Raw genomic sequence first — 16,351 nt, forward strand, 5'->3', positions numbered from 1 at the left:
ATGGAGATGACCGGGACAGAGGGGACATCAGATCCAAACCTCACTGCAACATCAGCTTCGCTCCTGACCACCAATACTTCACCGCCATACCGTGAACCTTATTTACACAGGCTAGCTCACCTCGACGAGGGCCTTTATAATGACTTTTACAGCCTGTGGATTGCTCTAGTCATCATTAACACCCTCATCTTTATGGTAGGAATGGCTCTCAACAGCCTAGCCTTGTACGTCTTCTGCTTCCGCACCAAACCAAAGACTACGTCAGTCATCTACACCATTAACCTGGTGGTGACAGATCTGCTGGTGAACCTGTCTCTGCCCACGCGTATCATTTTGTACTACAGTGGGGGAAAGTGCATCAACTGTTCTTACATGCACATATTCAGCTACTTTGTAAACATGTACTGCAGTATCCTCTTCCTTACTAGCATTTGCGTGGACCGATACCTGGCCATCGTGCAGGTGGAGGCCTCACGGAAGTGGAGGAACCCCAACGTGGCCAAAGCCGTGTGCATCTGCATTTGGCTGTTTGCCATCATCGTGACCTACTCGTTCCTCACGACGGCCTTCAAGCAATCGGCCTGCTGCCTTTCCAAACTCTTTGTGCTGACCGTGTTTGAGTTCTTCCTGCCGATGGTGATCATCGTAGTGTTTACTGTTAGGATCATGAGCGCCCTTTCCAGCCCTGGCCTTATGCAGCAGAGCCGCGACAGACGCATGAAAGCCGTGCAGCTTCTGTTAACTGTGCTGGTGATCTTCACCGTCTGCTTCACACCATTTCACGTCCGTCAAGTTCTGGTCTACTTCCACCCCGATCTGCCCCATCATGTGATCGTGTACCACGTGACCGTCACCCTCAGCAGCCTGAACAGTTGCTTGGATCCTGTGGTGTACTGTTTCGTCACTACCAACTTTCAGTCGACCATGAAGAGTATTTTCAGGAAGACAGAGAGAGAACAGACGAGTGGGGAAATTATCAGCATGCAGAAAAGCTCTAAGGGATCAGGAACTGTGATTGCTATTGCTAATAGCATGATACGGATAAACATGAGCCCTGACCAGCAGGCAAGCCATCCGACATAGAGGACTAAAGCCCGCAGTAGAGTATTTAAAGGGTCGGCATTACCACGCTGAACTAAGGCAAACACAATGCTGTGGATGTATATTGAGATCTTAACATTTTCTTCATTGTAAATACTTGAATGTGGAGATTTTATAAGCTTTTAAATTCACGCTCAAATTCAACTACGTAAACGACCACCACCGTGTTTTTGACGACACAATGCTCTTAAGACGGTCTCATATTAATGCCTGCAGAAAATATACGTGTTAAACATAATCATTTGCAATAAAAAGCCTTCGTGTCATAAATGCTTTGTATGTCTTTAGAAATGTCAAATAACACTGTTTGCAAGACAACTTCCATGTGTTGCCAATTATAACAGAATACAAATATCTAACAAAACAGGGGCAGATATAAAATAATTCAATGCCTAGCGTAAGGGGTTTAGACCGAAACCTAAAAAATCTTTAAGGAACATCAACACAGCATACAAACTGATATCTAAAGCAATACTATACTTTTCTTAAACTTACCACAACTCTGTATATAATTGGGGTAATGTTGTTAACTATCAACTATAACTACATAACTGAACACATCTGACTGCGGTTCCTTATCCAATATTACATTAAAACATCAATTTTGTCGATTATAAATCACTACATGTGACTAATGGCTTAATAATGATTCCTCATGACCGCTAAAGGTTTTAATTGACAGATTTTGACACGTACGAGCGACGTTCTTATTACTCGCGAGGAGGGTTTTAAAGCGTAACGACTGGCAACCTCACGCAAACAATAGATGCAGTAAAATATACGCGATCTGATCCAGGAGAGCAGGTACATTTAGCTCATTAACAACTTATTTTACTTTCGGGTGTCGATATTCTTTCTTTATCTATAAACGAAATTGACTTTGATGAGTCGGAACGTCCGTCGTGCTCGGAAACCGAAGGTACACGTTTAATTTACAGTGCCAGCAAGTTAATAAGCAGGCTAGCAGCGCGGCTAACATACTGTACAACCAGTAACCTTAGTCAGATGATCCATATCGAGTCAAGCGTAATCGGTCACGTTTTCCTTACTTTTATTACGAGTCTGATCACTTTACACGTCAAGGGATACGGTTGGCAACACGATTATATTGTGTATGATGTAAACGACACGCAGCGCTACAACACGGATCTGGGCGCATGACTACATGCAACAGTCTGATGATCTGGCGATCCGCTAAATCTCGGGAAAATCGTGTTTGTGTGATCCAACGATAACTTGTATGTTATAGTCTCGTTCATCTTATGTTCATATGAGTAATGCCGTTCTGGTCTTAATGTTTGAAGATGACTCAAATTTGGCATCCGGGGGTACTTCAAATCGCAAATAGGAAACGGTAACGTTACTTTACTCAAGACTGTCCTCCCAACAGAGGCTAAAACTTATTTAAAGGTTTTAGCACAAAGATGTGCGCATACGAGTAGCACCTTTCCTCAGTATCTTACGTAAAACACGTACAACGTACGTACAGTTGCGTTCTGTCTATACTGTATATCGTGTCTGTGTCGGTATACCGCGAGCAGGTCTGGACTATCGTGAAAGCTCTGCTGGGTTACCTGCCAAAACCTGCTGGGTGTAGTCTTATCAGAAAAGCGCACATGGGACGGGCAGTTATCAAGAGCGTCATGTATTCCGCACACTTCAGTGCTGTCACTGTCTCTTTAGTGTGTAGTCTTTCTCCCGACTTGTGATCTTTTTAATACTTGTCTTTACCACGCATTTCAATTTTATCTGGGCTGATATTTTTGGCATCCAATGAAATCCATGCTGTTTGAAGTTAAAGGTACGTCTTGATTTGTTTTGTTAGTAGTTTTAGTTTAAAAGTTAAAATTCAAATAGTGAAATGCTATTTTACATTATTTTCTGAAATATTTATTGTTAGAATAGCAACACACGTGGTGGTATGTTTTTTTTTTTACGTTTAAAGCTTATGCAATACTATGTCATTCGAAATGACCTTTGAGACGTGACACACGATTGTTGATTTTTACCATCCTAAAGTAGAACATAAAAGATGAAGTGCTGAACAACTCCCAAAAACCAAACCATATTGGTTTTATATTAGGTTTTCTTTTAACTAGTACGTTTAACAGTGTTTCAGTAACCACATAATGTTGTGTGTGTCCGAAATAGACGCACGCGAGCAGAATTGCGGGTATATTTCCTCATGTAATGGCTGGAATAGTTTACACTACAACACTTTTATATCTGAACAGATTTTTTTTAACTAGACATCACACACTTGCAGACTTTTTGAAAGGGACAGATGGAAACGCACTAACTGATGAAATCTAGACTTGCACAGACTTTCTGCAACAAGTCCAGACTGAAAATCTGAGCAAAAGTCTTGTAGTGTATTTTAGCCTTAAGTAACGGAGAATATTCGATATTTATTGTTATGTATTTTATTAAGGAAATATAATGAAGTTGTTAAGAAACTTTTGGCACCAATAAATCTGTTGGGATGACGACTGTACCCATAAAATAATATATAGAAATTCGACACACCCAGCAGTAAATGTAATTCACACAGTTTACAGTTTTTGTAGAAAATATTTTTCAGTTGTAATATCTGTGATTGACATTAAGTCATTTAGCAGACGCTTTTAATCAAAGAGACTCACGAGAGCTCAGGGAGCAATAAGCGATATGTCATAAAGGAGCAATATTACAATAGGTGCTAATACAAAGTTACTAGTTTCAGCAAAAGCTAGACCACTACCTGCTTATTCATTTGTCTGTCAAGTATTCGCAGAAGAGATGGTTTTAAGTGGTCTTTTGAATGTTGTGAGAGATGCTCAGTGAGATAGGGTTTAACCTTTCTAAGGTGATAGTAGATGATGTTCTTTGTGCCGCTGGGTTCACATCAAACGCGAACAATCGCGTTCCATGCTCTTTAGTATGCCGCGGTCACACTAGACTTTGAGCATGCGAAATTCGTTCAGACAGTGCTGCAAAATGAGTGGGAGCGATTCCTCCATCTTTATCATAACCGTACAGAGCAGTCATTTTGATCTTATATTGGTCTCACGCATTCATGTGATGCGAATTCGTAGGTCAGAGTTCACCAAACTTGAACTTTGCTATGCAGAGAAATGCAAAATATTTTCGGACAGGCTTGCGTTTCCGGTGTGTCGCATTCAAATGCGTATGAATGGAAATCAATGGAGACAAAAGTCTAGTGTGACCGTGGCTTTACTCGCTAGAAATGTTTATTTTCATGTGAGGGAAGCGATCTGACGAATATTTTCAACATCTGGAAGACAATTTTGACGTGCGTTCGTTACCGCCTGCCACGAGTTTGCCTCTATACGCGTCTTTGCATTGACTTTGTATGTAATTTACAAGACTTTGTTATAGAATTTATAATTTAAAGAAATTTATAATTTAAAGACTTTTTTAGTCTTTACTTACTTTATTTAATTTGCGTTTGGTGTGAAACCACAGATATGCTGATGGTTTATAATTATAACTTAAAAAATTCCCTATCAGCAATAAGTATTTATAATGCTGGGTTCAAACCGAATGCGAACAATCGCGTTCCACGCTCTTTATTACTCACGGGAAAAGTTAGTTATTTTCAAGTGAGTGACATGATCTGACAAATATTTTCAATCTGTATGAAAGATGTGATTGACGCAGCAACCGCGCTGCCCGATTCGCGTCTTGTCATTGTCTATACGCGTCTTTGCATTAACTTTGTATGTAATTTACTAGCTCAAATCACTAAATTCGCATTTGGTGTGCACCCAGTGTAAGTATCTGTCTTTTTTTATTTGTTGAGACACTTTATTTTTTTCTCTCTTTCTCCCGGGTTTGCAGATATATGCCAAATAAGTCAAGCTTCAACAAAACTATGTTTACTGTCGGAATGCCAGGATTTTTCCCAGCTAATAAAAGCCTGTCACTGACATTTTTCCACTGCCATCTTTCTGTGTTGCAGTTGCTATTACCAAAAATTCTGTCCATATCTCTCATTCTCTGTATTTTTTCATCTCTCTTGCTCTCATCTAGATTGATAAGTAATTCCATGGAGGCACACGAAGGCACATCCACCTGTTCTGCTCTCCATGCCCTCCCCGTTTTCCCTTTTATCATTCAAGAAAACATGACTTGTGAGTTACACCAACCAAGCTCAATATGGATTTGCATTCATTACAAGGGTTGGTAAATCTGTCACTGAAAAATCAAAACAACACGAGCGTGTTTTTGAATATGGGTTAGTGTCTTTATAATCAGAAACCTGCTGTGGATTAGGAAAGTTTGGCTTGAAGGTATTAAGCAGAAAAAAGGAGTTTGGACTTGTGAGTTGGGGTGGGTAAGTACCACAGGAACCATTCTTGGACCAAGACACCGCACCAGCTTCGTATATGAAGAATAGTATGGCACCCAAAACCGCTGTTTCGGAGTCCGTTCCAGTACTGGATCTGGCTGTAATGTCGGAGAAGGGTCAGGATGCAGAGAGAGAGCGGGAAGTGGAATCGTCCGATGATTCGTCCAGTGAGGATTCTGTAAACCTCATCCCGAAGCGGTTATGGGTCATGCACGGTGCCATTATGTTTGGGAGAGAATTCTGCTACGCCATGGAAACAGCATTGGTCACACCTGTGCTCCTGCAGCTAGGTTAGTGATCAACCATTACTATGAATAGAAATTAGGGATGCACGATAAATTATCGGTCATATCGGTATCGGCCCATAAATGTTCATTTTTAATGGTACCTGCATCAGCTGATAATAAAATTAAACATTAATAAATAAATTATGAGTCATTTAGTTGAACTACTTCAGCTGCACGCTGCTCACTGTTAAAATCCAGTACAGTACTGTCATTCGGTCATGATCATTTATCGGTTGACTGTTATTAGCAAAACATTGTTGTTGCACTGGAGTATGTAGATATTTATGAACGTTTATATTTTAGGAACAAAAGCATATTGTTTGAATCAGACTGCTGTCTGAATGCTTTCTGTCTTGAGACCTGTTACACTTGTGGCTATTGAGAACACCTTTCAAGGTTGCTCTGGAAGAGCATCTTTAATTTGTTTATTAAATGAACAATCTACCAGAAAAGTTTAAAAGTAATTTTCAGGGGACAAAAAGATTTTTCAGTCTCAGAAAATGTTATATTAGTATTTAGATACTGTATATCAGCCAATATATTGGTTATCGGCATCCAATATTCAAGAATGTTATCGCCCAAAATGTACATATCGGTGCATCCCTAATAGTTATATTTATTTATCTAAAGTCACATGCTTTAAAATGCTTCTAGAAAATGTTAATAATACCCTGTTTAGAAAAACTTGGAAATAACAATCTTGAAATCTGAATAAAATAGTTGATGCAACCGAAACATGGCGAACAATTTTCTTGAACAGTTTTGCGGAAACTAGAACACACGGCACTCTCAGTTCTGCAGTTTATAGATAGAAGTTTAATACGTGATTGGATTTTTTTTATTTAATCCAGGCCTAAGGCCTTTCAATAAACATTTACTTGAGCATTCCATTGGATTTGGCAACAATTCCCCTCTTTGCCAATGCCAACCATGTGTAATTGTAGTAAGATTGGGGAATGTTTGTTTCCACGGCCGCACACACAAAACGAATGAGGTAACATGTGCATGGAATGCAGGGAATGTGTAAGTGTGCGCATTTCTCTTTTTGTTTCAGAATAAGAGCAATGTTAGCATTCAGGGTTAATAACAAGAGGTTTTATATGCTGTGAACTTAAGGCACTTTCTCAGGCCTCTGTCTTAGCATAAGCAGTTTTAGTAGCTTAAATGGCAGAAAATATCTGGAATATTACACTATCCAATAAACTTTTGAAGGTTGGTTTCCCAGAAACCGATTAAGCGTATTATAGCTTAAATTACTCGGGTGTAGGTGTAATATATTTGTCCCATAAATCTGTAGTTATACGATCAACCATTGTCTTTATAGTAAACAATAAAATGTACGTTAAATGGAATGTGTATTGAAGAAACCATCTCTTAAGTTTTGTCCCTTGGTGCTTGTAAAAATAAGTTTCATTGCCTTATAATAAAGATAGACTGATAACCTCATCATAAACTGATCAACAGAAGTTTTTTTGCAGAGCGCGGACAGAAGGGTGCAACCGTGGTTAGATTGTTGTTTAGTCTTGTAAAGTTTTTTTCCACACAAGCATTTTGATTGGGGATTTGACATGTGACATGTCTGTTGTCTGCACTTTCTGTTCTCACATTCGCAGTCAGCATCCTGACACACACACATGACGTCTAGTGCTTATACACGTTTGAACAGTCCGCAAACCTTTTGAAGAAAACGAGAAGTTTGACCAGCATTTCACGTTTCCCTTGAGTAATAAACTGTTTTTCAATGTCATGGTTTTTGGCACGAGTTCTGAATGCAAGACTAGAAAATGACTTTTTTGTTGGGTCGCATATCTAGGGTATATCTAAAAAAGTATTACACAAGGACATTTTTACGCGATAGTTGAAGCATGTTATCCATTTAAAATTTTATTTATATACAATCCTCAATATCATAAGATTAGAAAATATGAGATTAGATCATTGCGGTAAAATGGTTTAATTCTCTTGCGTAAAAGGTTTATAGTGTTAAATGGAGGGTTAATGAACTGCAGACAGTAAAAACTTTCTACATCATATGAGAGTTGCTCGAGTGGACATAGAGTGTTGGTCCATTAGAGTAAGAATGAACTATACACAGCTGTTATTACTCTAAATGTCCAGGTTGTGATTTATCTGAACATTGTCAAACTAATCTTTGTTTTTACAGGTCTCCCAGAGCAGTACTACAGCCTTACGTGGTTTCTTAGCCCGATTTTGGGTTTAATTTTCACACCTCTGATCGGTTCAGCAAGCGATCGTTGCACTTTAAAATGGGGAAGAAGGAAGCCCTTCATTTCAGCTCTCTGTGTCGGACTGTTAATTGGACTGGCCTTATTTCTCAATGGATCTCTCATAGGTGATTTTCAAAATCTTTCATTTTCTTTAGGCAATTGCTACCAGTTAACCCTCGTGTTCGGTTAAGATTTCCTTCACTTCCTCATTGATTGAGCCACTGTGATACCAATGATTAAAGTGTGAAAATTATAATTAGGAAAGAAATATTCATTTTCAATGTATGCTTATTGATCTGATCAAAAATAGAAATAATGGTTTCATTAGCTGTTCATTTCAGAAAAGCAACCAAATACAAAAATAAGTGTTCTGTATTGACCTCAGATGCCAAACAGATTTAAAGCATGTGAAAATCCTTTGTTTTATATAACAATTATGGCTGAGATCATCACATCATGTATGCCTTAGTGGACTTAAAAACATAATAACTAAGTAAAACACATTTCTGGTCACAAGATCTTAAGTAATTAGGAATAGTCATGAAATACAATGAAATTCGGACAAGTAAACTTGTCATTCACTTGTCCAAGTACAAAATGTACTTGTCTAAATATAAAAAAAATATATATTTCATATGAATGTTTCAGATCTAGATTGGTCAAGTTTGCTTATAGCATTTTAACTAGTGTCAGCTTCGGCCGCCTGAATTTGGTTATAGGCCAAAGGCAAGCAGTAATTATTATTAGTGTTAAGACTGTTGGTTATTTTTTTTTGCACATAGTACTGGTGCTAGAAAGGTTTAAAGTTTGGTAGTACAGGCCAAACTGTAGGAGCACAAGTATAAACCGTCTGTTATCATCAAACATATGCAGGTGCAGTTCATCATGAATAGACGGGTCGCTGACAAAATACATTAATGTTACATACAGATGGATAAATAAGGGCCATATCATTTTTAGATTACCTAGATTTGTTTGAATGTGTTTTTCCTTTTTTACTATACAATAGTGGTATATTTGTCATACTGTAGTATACTATATTGTTTGCTATAGTAAACTGCAGTAAAAATTTTAGATGCTATAGTGTTTTGAAACTATACTATAGTATATAGTGTTTATCAATTCACTACATGGGTACTACAATTTTCAAGAGGAAAAACTAGTACACTACAGTATTTTTTGTCTGAGTGTTTAATTTAACGGGACTTTTATTTTGACGGGTCTTCAGGAGGACTTGAGTGTTTGTCACTCAAACAGTAAAACGCTGGTAAAATAAAATCTCCGAGCAACTCTGACTGGACTCCATGTGTTCATATCCTCATACAGTGCAGACGCAGATAAATTGAATGTTGTATGTTAAACTGTGCAAATAGTTCACCCAGACACGCAGAACAGCCAGATGACATTTAAATAACAGGATTCCGCGTCCGCATCTAGGTACATGGCCATTGATAAATGTCACACACAAACAACCACAACCACACAAACGCACTTCATACAAACACGCAGCTCTACCTAATGCACCTATTCTTACTATTCTACATATGTGTTGCACTGTTGTTGTTTTTTTCTCAAGTTACTTGTCCCGCTAGTACAAAGCATTCACTTGTCACGGACAAGAGGACAAGCGTAAATGTCGAGCCCTGAAATATATTAATAAAAAAATAATGATTCATATGCTTTAAAGAAATGTCTTGGCTCATATAAACACCAAACAGAACACGAGGGTTGGGAGATCTACAGTATATGGTGTTACATGGCAAACTAAAGTCCCTTTCCGTGTTGAATAATTAAATATTACCTACGTTTTCGTTCGGAGTAAATATATACATAATATTTGTTTTTGCAAATAATTGAACCTGTCTGTTAACCAGGTTTGTCGATGGGTGACGTCAAAAGTAATCAACCGATTGGGATAGTTTTCACTATGGTTGGTGTGGTGATTCTGGACTTCTGTGCTGATGCTTTGGACGGACCAGTTAGAGCCTACCTCCTGGACGTGGCTGATACTGAGGAACAGGATATGGCTCTAAACATCCACACTTTCTCAGCAGGTACTTTGTCTGAAACTGTGAGAGATATGTTGATTTTAGATGGATCTGTGTCTTGTACTTTGTTTTCTACTCTGGAACCCAAAAATGTCATTTATTCACCCTCATGTCGCTCAAAACTTGTATATGATGCTTTCTTCTTGGGTACACTACAGAAGATATTTTGAGAAACGTCTCAGTGGTTTTGTATCCATATAAAGGAAGTCAACGGGGCCAGTGTTGTTTTTATTTAAAGCGGCCGTAACACATGCGGCTTCTGCCAATCTCGAGTACCTATCGAGTAGTATTGCATGCTTTATATCTTCGAAGAGTATTTACTTTGATCACATTTATAAAAGATAGATACTGTACGATTATTTCCGAAAACATACGGCGCGTGCAGGGGGGAGGGGGTGGCTGAACTAAAGCATGTGCTAACCCATTGACAACAAAACACAGACGTCAGTTTCACTCACCGCATGTGGTTCATGTTCAACTTTTAGCGCTTGGACCGCTCTATAAATCAGTTTCAAACGATCTCCAAATCCAGCATTTTATCCACCTTTTATATAACATTCATCACCCAAATGCAGTGAACAAACAAACACCTGAACTTTGCGAACGCATGCGCATTATTACGAAACAGTTAACATGTTCAAATTTTTTTCCAAAATCTGTACGATCGCTGGGGGAGTTTATCAAGCACAGAAATACTACTTAATACGCCCAACTCGTTTTTTTGACAAGTTGACCGTGTTAATCATGAGAAGACGGCACGTTTAACATTGTAAAGAAGTCAAAATGCATGAAACATCATTGCACGGCTGCTTTAACAGGTTTGGAATGACTTGAGGGTAAATTATGAATTTTGATTTTTGGTGAACTATCACTTAAATAAAATGTATCTTTTACTTTTTAACAACGAAAGCAAAGGTTTTCAATATTTCTCCATAAATGATGTATGTTTTCGTCTCTTAAGGTCTCGGAGGTGCCATAGGTTACATGTTTGGAGGGCTGGACTGGACCGATACTTTTCTAGGTCGAGCCTTCAAGGCCCAAGAGCAGGTCCTCTTTTTCTTTGCAGCCATCATCTTTATCATTTCGACGACGCTTCATATGTTCAGCATCAAAGAAGACCCACATAATTCCAACCAGCAAGGGGAACTGAAGGATGACGATGAAGAAGGGCCGCCTCTTATTAAGCCCTGCGGCAGCTTTCCATCCGCTCGCCTCTTGATTCCGCTTGAACTCATCCCCGAAGAGGAGCCATATTCAATCGATGAAGACAATCGGTCTGAGCGTGAAGTTCCAGCAGACTTTTTAAACATCGATTTAGTGCGGAGTAAAAGTGACTCTGTTCTGGCCATGCCAGATGCTACTATAGATCTTGATCCAGATCTAGACTTTGATCATGATGGCCAATGTCTGTGTGACATCCGACCAGAGTTATGTCAGCAACAGCATGGAGAGCCATTGAATTTTCAACATGACGCTAGCCAACTAGGTCAGTGCCCTGACCGTAAGCCTGATAGCAATGGCAAAAGTGTCACCAAGAATATAAACGGATGCTTCGCTTATCCCCGAATGCCAGACGCAGATTCATCGCACACGACAGATCATTCGAAAGTCGGTTTGCGTCCATCCAACGGTAATGGTGTGGTGCGTAAGCGCCACCCTTCCTTCTACCACCAGCACTCCTTCACTTTCTCCTACCATAGACGTGGGGCCTTCGTACGGGGTCAGTGGCGGCGTCGGCATGCCAACGTGGGCGGGCCAATCACATCATCGCAAAGCCTGAATGACATCGATAAACTAGCTAAGCAGCACAGGCGGCGGAAACCGCAACTGAACGGCATTGCCACATCTCGCAGGCTACAGGAAGATGAAGAAAGCGAGGATGGAGATACTGTTACGACAGTCAAACTTTTGTGGTTGTCCATGCTGAAGATGCCTCCCCAGCTGTGGCGCCTGTGCGTCTGTCATCTCCTCACCTGGTTCTCTATGATTGCACAGGCTGTGTTCTACACCGACTTCATGGGCCAGGTTATCTATGAAGGAGACCCAACTGTAAGAATTTGATATATTGTATATCGTTGTTACCAATTTTGTGTGAGTTGCGTGTTCATTTAATTAGTTGTGAACCTTAATACTCGATATTCCTGTTGATGTTATGATATTCAATACCAGGCTGCTGCTAACTCCACCGCCCTTCATAACTACAATAAAGGCGTACAGATGGGCTGCTGGGGGCTTGTGATCTATGCGGCTACTGCTGCGCTCTGCTCAGGTGTGTGTTCTATTTCTGTGTTGATAAATAACAAGCTTTTGAGAGAAAATTTCCCTTCTGTGCTGGCAGCGAGACGATACCCTGTGACATCATATTTTTCAGTTTTCCTCTGATTGATTTCAAATCCTAAAACAAACAAACATGTTTTATAGATGTGCTCCAGAGGATACTCAACAGATATGACCTGAGCACAAAAATCGTCTACATGTTGGGGACTCTAAGCTTCGCTATTGGCACAGCCATTATGGCCATCTTTCCAAATGTTTATGTTGCCATGGTGATGATAAGCACCATGGGAATGATCTGCTTGAGCATGTCTTACTGCCCTTATTCTCTGCTGGGACAGTACCATGAAATCAAAGAGGTTAGTGTCATCTTTTTCTTTTGTTCTAGTGGGCATGCGTTTGTGTAATGTTACACTGAATATATAAGTAAAGAATGACGTATATGAAACTTTGCCTCTTTTATTTTCATTGTCACAGTATATTCATCACAGTCCGGGTAACTCACGGCGAGGTTTTGGCATCGACTGCGCCATCCTGTCGTGCCAAGGGTACATTTCTCAGATCGCTGTGGCATCTGCTCTCAGTGCGGTCGTAGATGCCGTTGGTACGGTGAGGGTTGTTCCCATGGTGGCGTCTGGAGGCTCGTTTCTCGCTTGCCTGGCTGCGGCTTTCCTTGTCATCTACCCGGACACTTCTGATGATGATGAGGAAGATGAGGCTGATACGCTGAATGTTATGCTGTAGATGGTACAGAGACGAACCTATCCGTGTAAAATGTGTAAATCATTATTTGTGGTCAACGTTTAACGTTAGACCACGTGCTTCAACTTTGAAAACTTTTACACAAAGAGAACTAGTTCTACATCACTTCAGTGATAATCATGCTGTTTTTCTTAACATTTTATATTCACACGCCATGTGAAAATATGTGCTGTGGCAACCCATTTCATGTATTTTGTTAGTGTTGCAATATGCTGGATTGTTTTTATTGTATTTCCCTCATTACTTGTTTGAACAAACACTCAGGGGAAAGCTGAAAAAGAGCTGCTATAAAGAGCGAGGCACGCTCCAGATTATGCACAATGCCAAAATGTTTATTTTATGCTTATACATTTAACGGTGGAATTGAGGAATTAGATTAAAAACGTTTAAAAAAAATAAGTATGCGGTACAAAGAGTATGAAGAGTTTGACTTCGGGTGGAGAAGTGTCTGACCCCCTCAGTTTCGCCGTTCGGCAGTGTTTGGGGTGAAAAATAAAGTGCGTTCATCTGTCTTGACAAATCTAAATAACACTTGAACAGTGACAGTATTTTACAACAGACAAATTTACAACTCTTCTTGATGTAGTTTATATAGTTGGTTTTGGCACAATTTCAGAGTGCTTCTCGTTCAAGAAGACAGGTCAAGTGTTTTTGCTGCAAACAGAGTTCCACTGATGGACAACTTATGGGCTTGTGGTCTCATAAATGTAACATTGGAAAATGTTTAAATGCGTTGCTGCAAACATTTTAAATTCATTGCTGGAAATTGACAACTGTGATTTTTGTACAGAGGGCAGCAGGCTTTGTATCCTGTGTGTGCATACAGACGTGTTTTCTTTGTATGCTTGATAAGCAAAGGTCCACACTTTTTGCATATAAGGTACTGGTTTGACCTTTTCAAGTGTTTGAACCAAATAGAAAGTTTATATATGTAACAAATGTTCATTTTTGAATATATGTTCAATTGGAATAAAGATGTTTTGCACCGAATTAACCGTTTTCTTTCAGCATTTTATTGTGGTAAACCAGAAATGTTTTGTCACGCTTTTGACCATTCGTGGGGGATACAGTGATGTGGTGTCGCCCCAAATGACCACCAGATGGCACTAATACACAAGATACAATTTGTTGACTCGTGATGAAGAACCTCTGTGATGTATCTACAAACTTCAATCATCACTTAGTCGTAAATGAGAATTAAAAAAAAAGAATAAAACAGAAAATACACCAACTTGAAACTTAATTAAAAAACTAACCTTACGGTATGATGTGAGTGGTGCGTTTATAGTTAATGTAAGGTTAAGCTTACCACCAGGGTTACCCATGTGATGGCTTGGCGTGTACAGGCTTCAGATATTGGGTCAATAAAGTTTGAGATCTGACTGCAGTGACTGAAGGTAACAGCTCACCTGGTTTACTATCTGGCGCATGCGCAGATCTCTCACCCTGGTCATTCTCCGTCAAGTCATGTGCGGCACTTTCTTTCGGAATCGGAACACCGAATACTGTCAAAGGCGTTCATTTGTACCATCATCGCAAAGGTAAGTTTCATTTCATATGTTGCTGAAGTTGGAGACAGTTAGAAGAGTGAGATGTTATTCAAGCCTCCAGATAAAAAAAATCGTTCACTCGTGCTGTTAAAATTAAGGTAAAAGTGAAAAAATAGTTTTGGGTTTAAAATTGTACGTTTGGTTGCATAACCAGGATAAGAACAATAAGAGGGGACTCAACTAAAGGTAAATGTAAAGGATAGCTGAGAGGATGCTTTTTTGCATTTCATTTTAGATTGCATCTCACATTATATTTTTTATACTTTGGTTATTCAAATATTCTGGTTATTCAGTTCAGAAGAGACGAAAATGCAGACAAGTGCTTTGTCATTTATAATTTCCATTTGTTGCTCTTCGAAAGACATTGTATCAATTTAAGTTAGTTTCAACATGTCACTTGTGTCATTGTTGGTATGTTTTTTTTTATTATTATTATAGCCTTTGTGTTTTGCTACAGGTTTACCACCTTGATATTACTATAGTTTGAAATTTGCAATTCACAAAGTCAACAATCTTGCAAACAGGCTGCCTGTTGTTTGTGTTGATGTTTCTAAGTTCACAGTGTACATGAAGAGAGGGTCTACAGCACCTTGCGAGGTATGAAGACAGAATGTCAATGGCAGATCCACTGCCTTCAGGATTGCTGGAAGCATGTGTTGTTGTTGGACCTTCGAATGATAAACTTAAGGAGGTGTATGAGGTAAAGTCATATTCTGAGTGAGATGAATGTAATCGGGCAGTACAGCCTTTAACTGTTTTTGTGTCGTGGTGACGAAATGAAAAAGTGTTTGTGTTCAAGTGCCTCTACCACCTTTTCATCTTTGAATATCATGTCTACAGAACAAGATCAGACAGGTTCATGGCTTGTTTGAGAAACATTGGTTCATGTGGTTTTGCATCTTGTTTCAGTTTTAGTTTAACCATTTATGGAAAAAAAACTATTACATAAACTGACCTACATTTGTAAAAAGACTCTAGCAGCTAACTACAATTTACAGTACACTATAGCTATCTGACTATATCATTGAAGGGATACTGTAGTTCACACAATAAAAACATCTATTATTCTCCTGCTTGATGTTCAAAACCAGCATTTGACTCTTTCTTTTGTGCAACACAAAAGAAGATATTAGGAGAATTGTCTAAGTGGTTTTGTGTCGATGCAATCAAAGTAAATGGCTTTGAATAATTAAACTGTGTGAACAAACCACTTTACCAATTTAACTTCGCATCTCATGCACGTGGTCAGTCTTTTCTGCAGGAAAACGGAAGTCCTTTACCTCTACTTGATCCTGAGGTCCTGCAGGTTCATGCACCCCCGTTCGTGACCAAAGGGAGCGTTAATGAACCAGGTGTTGGAAACATCAGCCGCACTCAACGGCGGTTTTCTTTCATTAAAAAGAAAAACGACAGACACTTAGCCAACGCTGGAAAAGCCAAGGAAGAAACCACAGAGGATGTCAGCGTTCCTAAAGACCTGGACCTGGTGGCCCTGCCACAACTTTGCTTTCCAGGTGAAACCAACTGTTTAAAATCCTGTGTGTGCATACAGACGTGTTTTCTTTGTATGCTTGATAAGCAAAGGTCCACACTTTTTGCATATAAGGTACTGGTTTGACCTTTTCAAGTGTTTGAACCAAATAGAAAGTTTATATATGTAACAAATGTTCATTTTTGAATATATGTTCAATTGGAATAAAGATGTTTTGCACCGAATTAACCGTTTTCTTTCAGCATTTTATTGTGGTAA

At 39.2% G+C, this 16,351-nt stretch overlaps 3 protein-coding genes across 5 annotated transcripts; all 3 read left to right on the top strand.

Annotated features, from left to right (window-relative positions):
- Nucleotides 1–1,083, top strand: gpr20 (G protein-coupled receptor 20). Its single transcript, XM_056762166.1, has one exon. It carries the CDS (start codon nucleotides 1–3, stop codon nucleotides 1,081–1,083), a length of 1,083 nt encoding a protein of 360 aa, XP_056618144.1.
- Nucleotides 1,084–1,105: 22 nt separating this feature from the next.
- slc45a4b (solute carrier family 45 member 4b) lies at nucleotides 1,106–14,041 on the top strand. 3 transcript variants are annotated; one of them, XM_056762942.1, is made up of 8 exons: nucleotides 1,106–1,905; nucleotides 5,134–5,742; nucleotides 7,904–8,092; nucleotides 9,842–10,021; nucleotides 10,977–12,064; nucleotides 12,185–12,284; nucleotides 12,437–12,648; nucleotides 12,767–14,041. In XM_056762942.1, exons 2-8 carry the CDS (start codon nucleotides 5,490–5,492, stop codon nucleotides 13,031–13,033), a joined length of 2,289 nt encoding a protein of 762 aa, XP_056618920.1. In that variant the 5' UTR covers nucleotides 1,106–1,905; nucleotides 5,134–5,489; the 3' UTR covers nucleotides 13,034–14,041. The 3 variants fall into 3 exon arrangements, with proteins under 3 accessions (XP_056618920.1, XP_056618919.1, XP_056618921.1); XM_056762941.1 differs by lacking the exon at nucleotides 1,106–1,905 and adding an exon at nucleotides 1,934–2,902; XM_056762943.1 differs by lacking the exon at nucleotides 1,106–1,905 and adding an exon at nucleotides 1,934–2,339.
- Nucleotides 14,042–14,455: 414 nt separating this feature from the next.
- On the top strand, nucleotides 14,456–16,305 carry LOC130433209 (DENN domain-containing protein 3-like). The gene is made up of 3 exons (XM_056762958.1): nucleotides 14,456–14,592; nucleotides 15,157–15,301; nucleotides 15,851–16,305. Exons 2-3 carry the CDS (start codon nucleotides 15,212–15,214, stop codon nucleotides 16,217–16,219), a joined length of 459 nt encoding a protein of 152 aa, XP_056618936.1. The 5' UTR covers nucleotides 14,456–14,592; nucleotides 15,157–15,211; the 3' UTR covers nucleotides 16,220–16,305.
- The last annotated feature ends 46 nt before the right edge of the window (nucleotides 16,306–16,351 follow it).

The sequence above is a fragment of the Triplophysa dalaica genome, chromosome 12 (assembly GCF_015846415.1).
Source record: "Triplophysa dalaica isolate WHDGS20190420 chromosome 12, ASM1584641v1, whole genome shotgun sequence".
Lineage (NCBI taxonomy): Eukaryota > Metazoa > Chordata > Actinopteri > Cypriniformes > Nemacheilidae > Triplophysa > Triplophysa dalaica.